General features: G+C 42.5%; 1 protein-coding gene across 1 annotated transcript in view; it reads left to right on the top strand.

Moving 5' to 3' along the window:
• The window catches only part of TIPRL (TOR signaling pathway regulator), a 32,467-nt gene that overhangs the window by 9,609 nt on the left and 10,026 nt on the right, over positions 1 to 12,832 (top strand). The window contains exon 4 of the mRNA XM_060643437.3: positions 5,891 to 6,022. Within this exon, the coding sequence (XP_060499420.1) occupies positions 5,891 to 6,022 (132 nt within the window). The remainder of the gene's footprint in view (positions 1 to 5,890; positions 6,023 to 12,832) is intronic.

The following is a 12,832-nucleotide window of genomic DNA, read 5'->3' on the forward strand; positions in this document are numbered from 1 at the left end:
CAGACAAAAATCCCTCCTTTACAGTCTGTGGGGAGCAAGGTTATGTCAGCCCCTTAATACTTCACAGATGAACGTTCTCCTTTCTGTCTCACTCCTGATTGAAAAACTTTGTAAAGAACACAGTCCATTTGAGATTTCATTGCCGGGAGTGAAGAAATGGGAACTTGTTTTAACCCTGTGCAGGAATGATGACTTCTAAAAAGCCTCCCCTAGGTTATGAAGTAGCATTAGCTGTGACCGAGGAGCTAGAACCACGGCAGTAGAAACGGGAAAAGGAGAGTAGTGGGAGGCGAAAAGCGTGTGTTCAGTCCTCTTCCTGACACTTCCGCCTGTAATGCAATTTGTTCTGAGGCGTTGTTGACAAATAGCGGTGTGATCACCTGCTTACTGGAGTTCAGGCTTTGGCAGGCCTGGGTTCAGATCCCAGCACCATCGCTCAACTTGGAAAAGCAATTTAATCTTGCTGAATACTGTTTCTCACTTTGGTAAACTGGATAATAGCAGTTGTGGGAAGTAAATAAGATTACATATGTAAAGTGTTTAGCACAGTGTCTGTTATACAGCAAGATCTCAATAAATGGTAGCTGCTGTTATTAATAATATATCTCAAATGTCAGGGGAACTAAAGTAATATTATTGAAATACCAAGACTAGAAGTAGATATATAGATATAGTATCTAAATATTTATTCTTGCTTTATGGTCTAAACAGAGTTGTGAGTACATTCCTTTGCTTTCTTAAAAAATTGAGTATCTTTTTTTTTTTAAATTTTTTTAATGTTTATTTTTGAGAGAGAGAGAGACAGAGCATGAGCATGAGCATGAGCAAGGGAGGGACAGAGAGAGAGGGAGACACAGAATCCAAAGCAGGCTCCAGGCTCTGAGCTGTCAGCACAGAGCCCTACTCGGGGCTCAAACTCACGAACCATGAGATCATGACCTAAGCCAAAGTCGGATGCTTAACCGACTGAGCCACCCAGGCGCCCCTTGAGTACCTGTTTTCTAGGCAAAAGTGTTAAAACTTTGTTGCTTAATCTTCAAAATAACCTTGTAGGATAGGCCTTCTTATCCTCGTTTCGTGGATGAAGAAATAGGTTCAAGATCTTAAAGTATGTATCTCTTGATAACACGATACCAATGCTGTAGCTTATTGTTAAGCATGTTGTATGTGGAAGATCACTCCACAGGCACATTTTTTGCATTTGACTTTCTTAATACCTAAGGGTTTTTTTGATCCATAATATTACTTGGGATTTTAAATTATTTAATGCTTACACCCTTTCTGAAATCAAAAGCCCTAGTGTATATAGGAAATATATGCCTGTGTAGGAGCATATATCTTATATGAACAGTAAGAATGTCAGAATGAGGCATTAGAATGACGCCTTTTCTTTTGCACTTAAATTCTTGCCTTTTAATTGCTGGGAGCTGCTGGTGTGTGTGTGTGTGTGTGTGTGTGTGTGTGTGTGTGTGTGTAGTGCTTTCTCACTCTTTTTTGAGTTGTTTTACCTCTTACTCATGAGTTGTAGCATAATTTAAGAGAAGAAAGCCAGTCATAGAGTTGTGCTGGCTGCTTTCAAATCCAGCTTTGCTATGTATTGGCTGGGCCACCGTAGGAACATCTCAAAGATTATGGTATAAGAATGTTAGGATGTCATAGGGCGCCTGGGTGGCTCAGTCAGTTGAGGGTCCGACTTCGGCTCAGGTCAGATCTCACAGCTTGTGAGTTCAAGCCCCGCGTCGGGCTCTGTGCTAATAGCTAACCCACTCGCATTCTGTCTCTGTCTCTCTCAAAAATAAATAAACATTAAAAAAATTGTTTTTAAGGAATGTTAGGAGGTCAGATGCCTAAAAGGTACCTGGCAAAATGTGGCCATTTTCTTCTTTTCGGTTAAATACGTAAACTGACATTGTAGGAGAATAGAGTAGAAGACTGCCTCTTCTAATGATATTGCTTTTTTGGAATAAAATGTGTGTAATGTCCACACATTTAAAAAGCATTTTTTTTAAAGCATGTTGGAACATTTGCCAACTCCTTCAGTGTGATTTAATGTTTTGAACTTTTTTTTTTTTTTTTTTTTACTGTGGTAAAAAACAACAAAACTTACCATCTTAATTTCTAAATATATTTAGTGGTAAATAAGCATATTCATATTGTTGTGCAGCCAGTTTCCGGAACTTTTTCATCTTGAAAAACTGACAATTGGTACTTTTTTTTGTGGGGGGGGAGGTGCATAAAGGCAATTTTATTAAGGCATCCTAGGACACCTGGGTGACTCAGTGGGTGAAGCGTCAGACTGTCCATCTAGGCTCAGGTCATGATCTCATGCTTTGGGGGTTCGAGCCCCACGTCGGGCTTTGAGCTGTGCTGGCGGCATGGAGCCTGCTCGGGATTCACTCTCCCCGTCTCTCTGCCCCTTCCCTGCTCGTGTGCATGCTTGCTCTCTCTCTCTTTCTCAAAAATGAGTAAATAAACTTAAAAAAAAAAAAAAACGAAAAGAAAAAAACTTTCTTGTCCTTACTTTATATGTATATATATTAAATGGCAAATATAGGGGCGCCTGGGTGGCTCAGTCGGTTAAGCGGCCGACTTCGGCTCAGGTCATGATCTCACGGTCCGTGAGTTCGAGCCCCCATGTCGGGCTCTGTGCTGACAGCTCAGAGCCTGGAGCCTGCTTCGGATTCTGTGTCTCTCTCTCTCTGACCCTCCCCTGTTCATGCTCTGTCTCTCCCCGTCTCAAAAATAAATAAAAACGTTAAAAAAAAAATAAATGGCAAATATATATCTCAATGTGTACATACACGTATTACTGCTTTCAGTAATATTTAAAGAGGACATTTTTGAAACAAATTTAAAATAGGGTTCTTAGTATTTAGCATTAGTTGACTTTATATGGTAAATTTAAAAACACCTATAAATCAAGTGACTTCCTTATCATAAACCTCCATCTGACGTGAGGGAGGACTTCTTCGAAGGATGTAACTCAGGCTCATTTTTCTTGTCAGGTGTCAAGAATGCGGTGTTCCATATTTTTTGTAAGCCTTTTAACGGTTGTCAAACAACTCCGAAAACATGAAGTTACAGTGTAATGATTCGTGAAATGTAGCCACTCAGGAAAAAGAAAAAAATAGAACATTGCAACCACCCTCCAGCGGGACCCTTCCTGATCACACTTCTTTTTCAAAAAACATTTCCTAGTATATTATGGCATTTTTCAGCCTTAGCTTTGATTTCCTTGAATCTAGCGTGCGTTGTTGCTGAACAGCTCGGGCCTCATTTCCAGTATCTGGGGTCCCTTGGGTCTTGTCCTATTGGCCTGTTCTGTTGGTTCCGGTTTATGGTGTGCAGGCTCCTGATGGACCTGACCTCCTTAGTTTTGAGTCCCAGGATGATGATGTTTTTTCCCCAGAAGGCAGTTCTGACAGGCAGCTGAGGGTATTCAGAGCCAGAGACATAGTTGTACAAACTTTCTGTAAAGGTAGGAAATACTTGAGGCTCTGAGGGCGGGAGGGTTTATGAGCAGCTGCCCAGCTGTGCTGTTGTAGTTGAACGTAGCCATGGACAGGAAGTAAACAAACGGGCACAGCTTTGTTTCGGTAACATTTTACTTAGGGACGTGGAAACGTGCGTTCCACAGTGTGAGATCTATGTGAATTCTTACGTAGAATTTCATGTCATGAATTTGAATTTCATGTGCTCTGGAATATTCTTTTTTTTTTTTTTTTTCCCAACCATTGAAAAAATGTAAAAATGATTCTTAGTTCCCAGTTCACGCAAAAATGGGTGATGGGGCCACATCTGGACACATCTGGCTTTCGGGTCTTAATTTGCTAACCTCTGGTCTGGGACCCGTGTTTGAGGTTTCTGGGCCTGTAACATAAGCTGTGACACCAGTGTGGCCCCCTAGGGTGCCATCCCCAATTCAGGAGGGGCGCGGGGAAATCTCCAACGTCCCTGTCCTTAGCACTGAGCAGTGATGGGGCCAGGAACTAGCAGACCCCAGCCTCTCCCCTGGAGCGGCCATTACAGATGCGTCAAGGCCAAAGCCAGCCAACTACAGGCTCACTTTCACTTTTTCTGGGTTCCAGTGCTCTTGGCAGATCTCAGTTCAGGAATTCTTCAGGATCTTGACCGTTTGATGCTTTTCAGAAATTTTTGTTTCTTCGTCCAGCTTTTAAGCAAGAGGGTTTGTCTGGGTTACTCATTCTGACAATACTAGGAGTCAGAAGTACTTGTTACATTTTAAATTTAGCTGTTGGTTTTGGTTTTTTTCCCCTTTTCAGATGCCTGAGTTTAGTGAGAACATGAAAAGAGTTGAGAAAGAGAAAAGAGAAAGAGCAAATGTGTTTTAAATATATTTGTCCTTGGGGCGCCTGGGTGGCTCAGTCGGTTAAGCGGCCGACTTCGGCTCAGGTCATGATCTCGCGGTCCGTGAGTTCGAGCCCCACGTCGGGCTCTGTGCTGACAGCTCAGAGCCTGGAGCCTGTTTCGGATTCTGTGTCTCCCTCTCTCTGACCCTCCCCGTTCATGCTCTGTCTCTCTCTCTGTCTCAAAAATAAATAAACGTTAAAAATTAAAAAAAAAAAAAAAAAAAATATATATATTTGTCCTTGTAAATGAAGAAGATAGTATAGATAAATTAAATATAATCAATATCCTTAACCCATGTTTTATCTAATTATTTTCTCTTCCAAATATTTAAAAAAAATTTTTTTAACGTTTATTCATTTTTGAGAGACAGAGAGAGACAGAGCATGAGCGGGGAAGGGGCAGAGAGAGGGAGACACAGAATCCGAAGCAGGCTCCAGGCTCTGAGCTCTCAGCACAGAACCCGACGCGGGGCTCAAACTCACAGACTGCGAGATCATGACCTGAGCCGAAGTCGGACGCTTAACTGACTGAGCCACCCAGGCGCCCCCGTTGTGTTAATTTATGATACAACTATGTCAAAGAATGGAAAAGCTCAACATTTTGTAGTGAAATTGGATGGAGTAAAGAATGATGTGAGCTACCGATTTAGTGAGCTACCGATAGGACCTGCCTTATTAGCATTGGTGACGCTCTTGTTGGGTTGTGAATCTGTGTGTCTGTGAGCTGCAAAATAACACAGTGAAAAACTGGCCAGCATCCTCAGAAGCCCAGAATGCTAGGAGTTCTTCCCTCAGAATTTCTCGGAAAGTTCTTAATTTACCTCAGTATTTAAAACACTGTTTTGTAGGCTTGGGGGAGCTAGGCTGCGAATCTAAAATACATAGCAAGACTCTAATGGGAATTTTTTGTAAGTTCCATACTGATGTTTTTTCCAGGTAGACTTTCACCGCACAAAACCGCTCTGGGTGTCTATGATAGCAGTCGTCCATCACGCTGACTAATGTTCAGAGGATTGATTTTTCTCATAATCACAACTGAACACTTGATTTTTTAAAAAAAAAATTTTTTTAATGTTTATTTATTTTTGAGACACAGAGAGACAGAGCATGAACGGGGGAGGGTCAGAGAGAGAGGGAGAGACAGAATCCGAAGCAGGCTCCAGGCTCCGAGCTGTCAGCACAGAGCCCGACGTGGGGCTCGAACTCACGGACCGCGAGATCATGACCTGAGCTTAACCAACTGAGCCACCCAGGCGCCCCAAGAACACTTGATTTTAACTTGACTTATATGAAAGCTGAAGAATTTTGACTCTGTCTTGTAAGGCTACAGTATCAGCCACCTGTAGTGTTGTCAGCGTTTGAGGGACAAGGCACATACCTCATCTTTTGTGTCTACTGAGGACACCCAGGTGTAGAGCTGTGTGCTTTGGCCATGCAGAAAAGACCGGTGGGAAGACTGTTCTCCTGTGTCTCCAGCTCCTTCAATTTTCATGTGTTCCTTCCGAAATTTTTTCTTTCAGGTCGTACCTACAACAGACCATATAGATACGGAGAAACTGAAAGCCAGAGAACAGATTAAGTTTTTTGAAGAAGTTCTCCTGTTTGAGGATGAACTTCATGATCATGGAGTTTCAAGCCTGAGTGTGAAAATTGTGAGTATTATAAAATGAACGTCTTTCTTCCAGGGGCGCTTGGGTGGCTCAGTCCGTTGAGCGTCCAACTCTTGATTTCAGCTCAGGGCACGATCCCAGGGTCTTGGGATCGAGCCCCCCATTGGGCTCCGCGCTGAGTGTTGAGCCTGCTTGAGATTCTCTCTCTCTCTCTTCTTCTGCCCTCCCCACCCCACATGCAGCACTCTCTCTCTCTCTCTCTCTCTCAAATAAATAATAATAATAATAAATTAAGTAAAACTAAATTAACTTCTTTCTTCCATTCTTCCCATTGGTTAGAGATATAAAGCTCACTTAGAATCACAGTGTCTTAACATGATATCATGTAAAGTATCACGGGGGTCTAGAGTACGTCTTACTATCCATTATAAAGTTCATAAAATCTTAGTATATTCCTAAGGCTTTGGTAGAACATTTTCTTTCAAGAGCTGCCTGACTGCTTTGTAGTTTTGTGTTTTTTTTTTTTGCTGATTATTTAATTAGAATGAAAATTATGGATTAATTTTCACTCTTGAGTTAAAAATTATATCGAAAGGATCTGCAGACGGCACCTTGGCGGGGGGGGGGGGGGGGGTCAGAATTTGGGTGCTCCAGAAACTGCACGTCCTTCGCCAGCACAGAGGTGACAGAAACGACAAGTGTAAAACCCCCTTCTCCGTTTGTACTCTCTTCTATCAGTGGAAGGTACTTCCGTTTACAGTGTTGTCGGTGGAACGTGTTTAAGAAGGGTAATAAATAGCTCATTCGCATTGACTCATGTGTTTACTATTAGGTCAGAACTGTGTTTCTAACACTTCATGGGACATCTTCTACTGAAACTTTGTGTTACGTGCCTTATCCCTCAAGGCCCAGCCAAAATGTCACCTCCTCTGTAAGATGCACCACAGCTCCCCTGGGGAAGACTTCAGTATTCCTCTTCCAGACCCCCAGGAGCACTTTTTCTTAACCCCTCAAGTATAGAACTTACTAGAAGGTCTCTCAAAGACAGGACCCTAGCATCAGAAATAGCTCTTAGATGGGGCACCTGGGTGGCTCGGTTGGGCGTCCCGACGTTTGCTCAGGTCACGATCTCACCGATCGTGGATTCGAGCCCCATGTCGGGCTCTGTGCTGACAGCCCAGAGCCGGGAGCCTGCTTCAAATTCTGTGTCTCCCCCTCTCTCTCTGCCCCTCCCCTGCTCGCACTCTGTCTCTCTATCTCTCAAACATAAATAAACATTAAAAAAAAAATGTTAGAAATAGCTCGTGGAGCATAATGGTTGTCGGTGTTGGGATTGAAATTATTGTTTTGTCCACGACAAATCAAAACAGCAATATATTTTAAAGCCACGTTTTTCTGTACAACCATAGCATTTTGGAATTACGATGAATTGGTAGAGAATCACTTAGTCTAGCTTCTGTATTTTATAGACAAGGCCCAAAGGGTTCATTTACCTAAGGTCATGAAACTAATTAGCAACAAAGTTTTCCTTGTGCTATCTCGTCTATATCGTTATTCTAGCATTAGATAACTGAAGAGAAGTGTCATCCTATCACGTTCTTTCTTTTACCTCGTGTTACTTTTAAAAGTGACGTGGGATAGGGTTGCATTTTAAGGATGCCTGGAAGAATTTCATTCGGATAGCGTTTCTTTCTGACAGTGAAACACATATTGCCCTAAATAAATGCCATAGTTCCCAGCAGTGCGGTGTGGATAAATGAAGTTGCTTCTCTAAGCACAGACTAGCCTGGTAAATATAAATGCGGGTGAGAAACCAGGAACGTGGTGCCTGGGAAGCTAAGGAGGCACAGCTTTGCAAGAAGAAGGACGTGAAGGGGCAGCGTCGTGCTGTAAGGAGATCTTAGAATGTGATGGTGTCCACCAGACTAAAAAACTTATTGGTTATAGCAACTAAGATACCGGGATTCACCTCTGCAAGTGCAGTTTAAGTTACATGGTTAGGAAGTAAAGGAAAGATGTGGAGGTGGAGACAGAGTAGACCAGACTTCCAAAAAGCTTCCTAGATGGAGAAGACACAGGGACACGCCTAAGAGAGGACACGCGGTTGACAGGTGTGCGTGAGCATGTGCTTTTTGCTTTTTTAACATGGGGAAGACTAGCGTTGATCAGGTGCTCACAGGAAGCAGTCCCTTGTAGAGAGGGGAGAAAATGAATGGTGTGAGGTTTTGGAGGAGGAGGAAGAGGGGAGGGAAGAGGAAGGCTTTGAGCCTTTACCGGGAGGAAAAATTTACTGTGAGACCCTGGGTTGGAAGAACTCCAGTCTTCTCCTCCTATGTCTCTCCTTTACTCTCAACGCTCAAAATGTTTCCGACATCAGATGTGTGGTACTTTTACCGACACCCAAAATTCTGGGACACTGGCCTCACTATCGACTTGGGGATGGTGTCAGATCTCCTAGGTTAAGGGCTCAAGCCCACAAGACTGCCATCCCTCGCCCTGCGTCTTCGGCGCCAGCCACCAGGGGTCATAGGTCCCTACGTTCCCCACAACTTCTGTCCATCTTGGCTACAAATTGGAGGTTCCCGTGACCTCCTCTCCTTGGATTTAATTATTTGCGACAACAGCTCGTAGACCTCAGGGGAACGTAGCCAAATGTACTATGGATAGTCAGACAAGAAATATTCTTTGTCTTATGCTCACCAGTTTATTAAAGGGTATGGTAACAGAGGTATGGATGAACACCCGGATGAGAGAGATATAGGGGGAAGTGTGGGATGGTCCCAGGTGCAGGAGTTCTGCCCCCTTGGAGTTGGGGTGCATTACCCTCCTAGTATATAGATGTGTTCACCAACCTGGAAAGTCTCTGAACCCCATCCTACTAGGATTTTATGGAGGCTCCCTCACAAGGCATGATCAATTATTAACTCCCGTTTCCGACCCCTCTCTTCTCTCTGGAAAATGAGGGGTGGAGCTGGAAATTCCAAGCTTCTAATCATGGCCTGGTCTTTCTGGGGACCAGCCCCCACCCAGGAGCCCCCCCAGAATCGCCTCATTAGAACCGAAGATGTTCCTAAGTGCCCTTCTCACTTAGAAATTTATAAGGGTTTAAGAGGCCCTCTGTCAGGAACTAGAAGCAGAGACCTATATATGTATTTTCTATTATTTCACATATAGCTTATTTATATCATCTCATTTAATCCCCCAGAAAATTCTGCTCAGTGAGAGGAAACGGAGGGTCAGAGATATTAAGTAACTTGCCTAAGATCAGTCACACAGTGGATCAGTTTGTCTTTGCTCATAATCTTCTAGGATCCAGATCGTGGGAGGGAGGATTAGCCTTAGACAGGAGAGATGCTTCTGTGGTGATGGGAGGAAAGGGGGTCTGCGTGTAGATAAGCTTACCTCTCATCCAGTGATTCCCAAACCTGGACTTTTATCAGAATTACCTAAACAGATTAGAGATTTAGTTGTCTCTGCACTATGGGACAAAGAATATTTCTTGTCTGACCGTGGTACCCTTAGCTATCTGACTGGAAAGTTGGGTAGACGCACGTGGGAATGGAGAGAAGAGGTCAGAAAAGGCCTGAGAACGAAGTGTGATGAAATGTAGAACAAAGTGTGACAAAGTGTGGCCAAGTGTGACGATCATTTCCAGAGCCCTTGCTAGGTACTTTGCACATAAAGCTCACTCGATGCCCTTCTCCTGGCCTTTTTGACATAGAACTTTTTCTGATTTAAAGTCTATGTGTTTCCCAGTTGCTCTCAAATAAAATCTGAACCGTCTCAGATCATTTTTAGTTTTAACAGAGCTCTCCAAGGAACTTCTAAAAATAAGCGTAAATGTTTAAGGATTACCTTATATCTTTCCTTATGGCTAGGTGTTTGACTGTGGGTATGGAATATACTGTTGACTCTCGAATAGTGAGGGAATTAGGGCAACCAGCAACCCTCTGTCCACAGTTGAAAATCGTTGTGTAACTTTTTTTTTTTTATGTTTTTATTTTTATTTTTTTGAAGGAGAGAGAGAGAGAGATGGAGCATGAACGGGGGAGGAACAGAGAGAGGGAGACACAGAATCTGAAACAGGCTCCAGGCTCCGAGCTGTCAGCACAGAGCCCGACTCGGGGCTCGAACTCACGGACCATGAGATCGACCTGAGCCAAAGTCAGCCACTTAACCGACTGAGCCACCCAGGCGCCCCCTCGTTGTGTCACTTTTAATTCCCCAAAAACTTAACTTCTAATAGCCTACTGTTGACTGGAAGTCTTACTGATAACGTTAACAGTTGATTACACATTTTTTGTACGTTATATATATTATATACCGTATTCTTACAATAAAGTAAGCTAGAGAAAAGAATGTTATTTATTAAGAACATCATAAAGGGGGCGCCTGGGTGGCTCAGTCTGTTGAACATCCGGCTTTGGCTCAGGTCATGATCTCATGGTCCATGGGTTCGAGCCCCACTTGGTATTTTAATCTTGGCCAGAAAACTACTAAAAAGTTCTTATTTTAGAATTTGTGAAGCTAATTGCTTATGAATGCTTGATTTCTTGGTTTCTTGGTTTCTATAATAATTATAAAGCACCCTGTAAAGAAATGATACTGTAATGTGGAAACTACTTACATAAACAAAGTAACTTACTTATTTAAAAAAATTTTTTTAAGTTTATTTATTTTGAGAGAGTGCAAGCAGGGGAGGGGCAGAAAGAGAAAATCCCAAGCAGGCTCCATTCTGTCAGTGCAGAGCCTGATGTGGGGCTCGAGCTCACTCACTAGGAGATCATGTCCTGAGCTGAAGTCAAGAATTGGCTGCTTAACCGACTGAGCCCCAGGCGCCCCTTTAAATTTTTTTTTAACGTCTATTTATTTTTGCGAAAGAGAGCACGAGCCGGGGGTGGCAGAGAGAGGGGGAGACATAGGACCTGAAGCAGGCTCCAGGCTCTGAGCTGTCAGGACAGGGCCCGACTGCTAAGGGGCTCAAACTCAACGAACCATGAGATCATGACCCGAGCTGAAGTCAGACGCTTAACTCACTGAGCCACCCAGGCGCCCCCAAAGTAACTTTAGATTCCTGTTATTGTTGGATGGAGCCTTTTAAGTTGCTTTTAACTTACTTAGTTTGTTTCAGGTTTTGAAGTATTTTTACCATCTTAAAATTTAAATTCTAAACCTAGACCATTTTAATTCAAAAAATAATAATGGTTTCCTTGTGACACAGTTCCCCAGGGAGAAAGAGTGGAGCTCTGTGCACCATGAGGTTTTTCGATTTAGTTCAGTGAGTTTATTATGAGTTTTGATAATTTTGTGTGGGTGGCATTACCTATATCTAATTATGAGGTATTCTAGGAATTAATTTTTGTTTTGTGTTTCTAAGGTAGCTTCTTTCAGCTATGTTTTTAGGCTAGGATTTTGTGTTATAATCTACTGTCCTTGGTATGATTTATAGTTTATAGGACTACTCTTAAGATCTAAAGAAAAGCTATTTTCATGCTAATACGCAAGGTTTTAACTTTCAGAGAAAATACATTTCCTATCTCCCAAATACTGGCAGTGATGTTATGTAACCAGCTAATGGTTAGTTCCATTCTTTTTTTTTTTTTTTAATTCATTTAATGCATTTAACATACAGTGTAGTGTTGGCTTCAGGATTAGAACCCAGTGATTCATCTCTTATATAAGACACCCAGTGCTCATCCCAACAAATGCCCTCCTTCATGCCCATCACCCATTTAACCCATCCTCCCACCCAACACCTTCCAGCAACCCTCAGTCTGTTCTCCGTATTTAAGAGTCTCTTATAGTTCGCCTCCCTCTCTGTTTTTATCTTACTTTTCCTTCCCTTCCCCTGTGTTCACCTGGTGAGTTTCTCAAATTTCATATGAGGGAAATCATATGATATTTGTCTTCCTCTGGCCGACTTACGTCACTTAGCATAATATCCTCTGGTTCCATCCGCATTGTTGCAAATGGCAAGATTTCATTCTGTTTTATCACCAAGTAGTATTCCATTGTATGCCACATCTTCTTTATCCATTCATCAGTATATGGACATTTGGGCTCTTTCCATACTTTGGCTATTGTTGACAGTGCTGCTATAAACATTGGGGTGCATGTGCCCCTTTGAATCAGCATTTTTGTATCCTTTGGATAAATGCCTAGTAGTGTAATTGCTGGGTTGTAGAGTAGTTCTATTTTTAATTTTTTGAGGAACCTCCATACTGTTTTCCAGAGTGGCTGCACAAAGTTTGCATTCCCACCAACAGTGCAAAAGGGTTCCCTTTTTTCTGCATCCTCGTCAACATCTGTTGTTTCCTGAGTTGCTAATTTTAGCCATTCTGACAGGTATGAGGGGGTATCCCATTGTGGTTTTGATTTGTATTTCCCTGATGATGAGTGACGTTGAGCATCTTTTCATGTGTCTGTTGGCCATCTGGATGTCTTCTTGGGAACAGTGTCTATTCATGTCTCCTGCCCATTTCTTCACTGGATTATTTGTTTTTTTTGGGTGTTGAGTTTGCTAAGTTGTGTACAGATTTTAGATACTAACCCTTTCTCTGATATGCCATTTGCAAATATCTTCTCCCATTCCCTTGGTTGCCTTTCAGTTTTGTTGATTGTTTCCTTTGCCGTGCGGAAGCTTTTTATCTTGATGAGGTCCCAATAGTTCATTTTTACTTCCCTTGCCTCTGGAGACATGTCAAGTAAGCAGTTGTGGTAGCCGAGTTCAAAGCGGTTGCTGCCTGTTTTCTCCTGTAGGATTTTGATGGCTTCGTATCCCAGATTGAGGTCTTTCATCCATTTTGAATTTCTTTTTGTGTCTGGTGTAAGAAAGTGGTCTAGTTTCCTTCT

The sequence above is a fragment of the Panthera onca genome, chromosome F1 (assembly GCF_046562875.1).
Source record: "Panthera onca isolate mPanOnc1 chromosome F1, mPanOnc1 haplotype 2, whole genome shotgun sequence".
Classification (NCBI taxonomy): Eukaryota; Metazoa; Chordata; class Mammalia; order Carnivora; family Felidae; genus Panthera; species Panthera onca.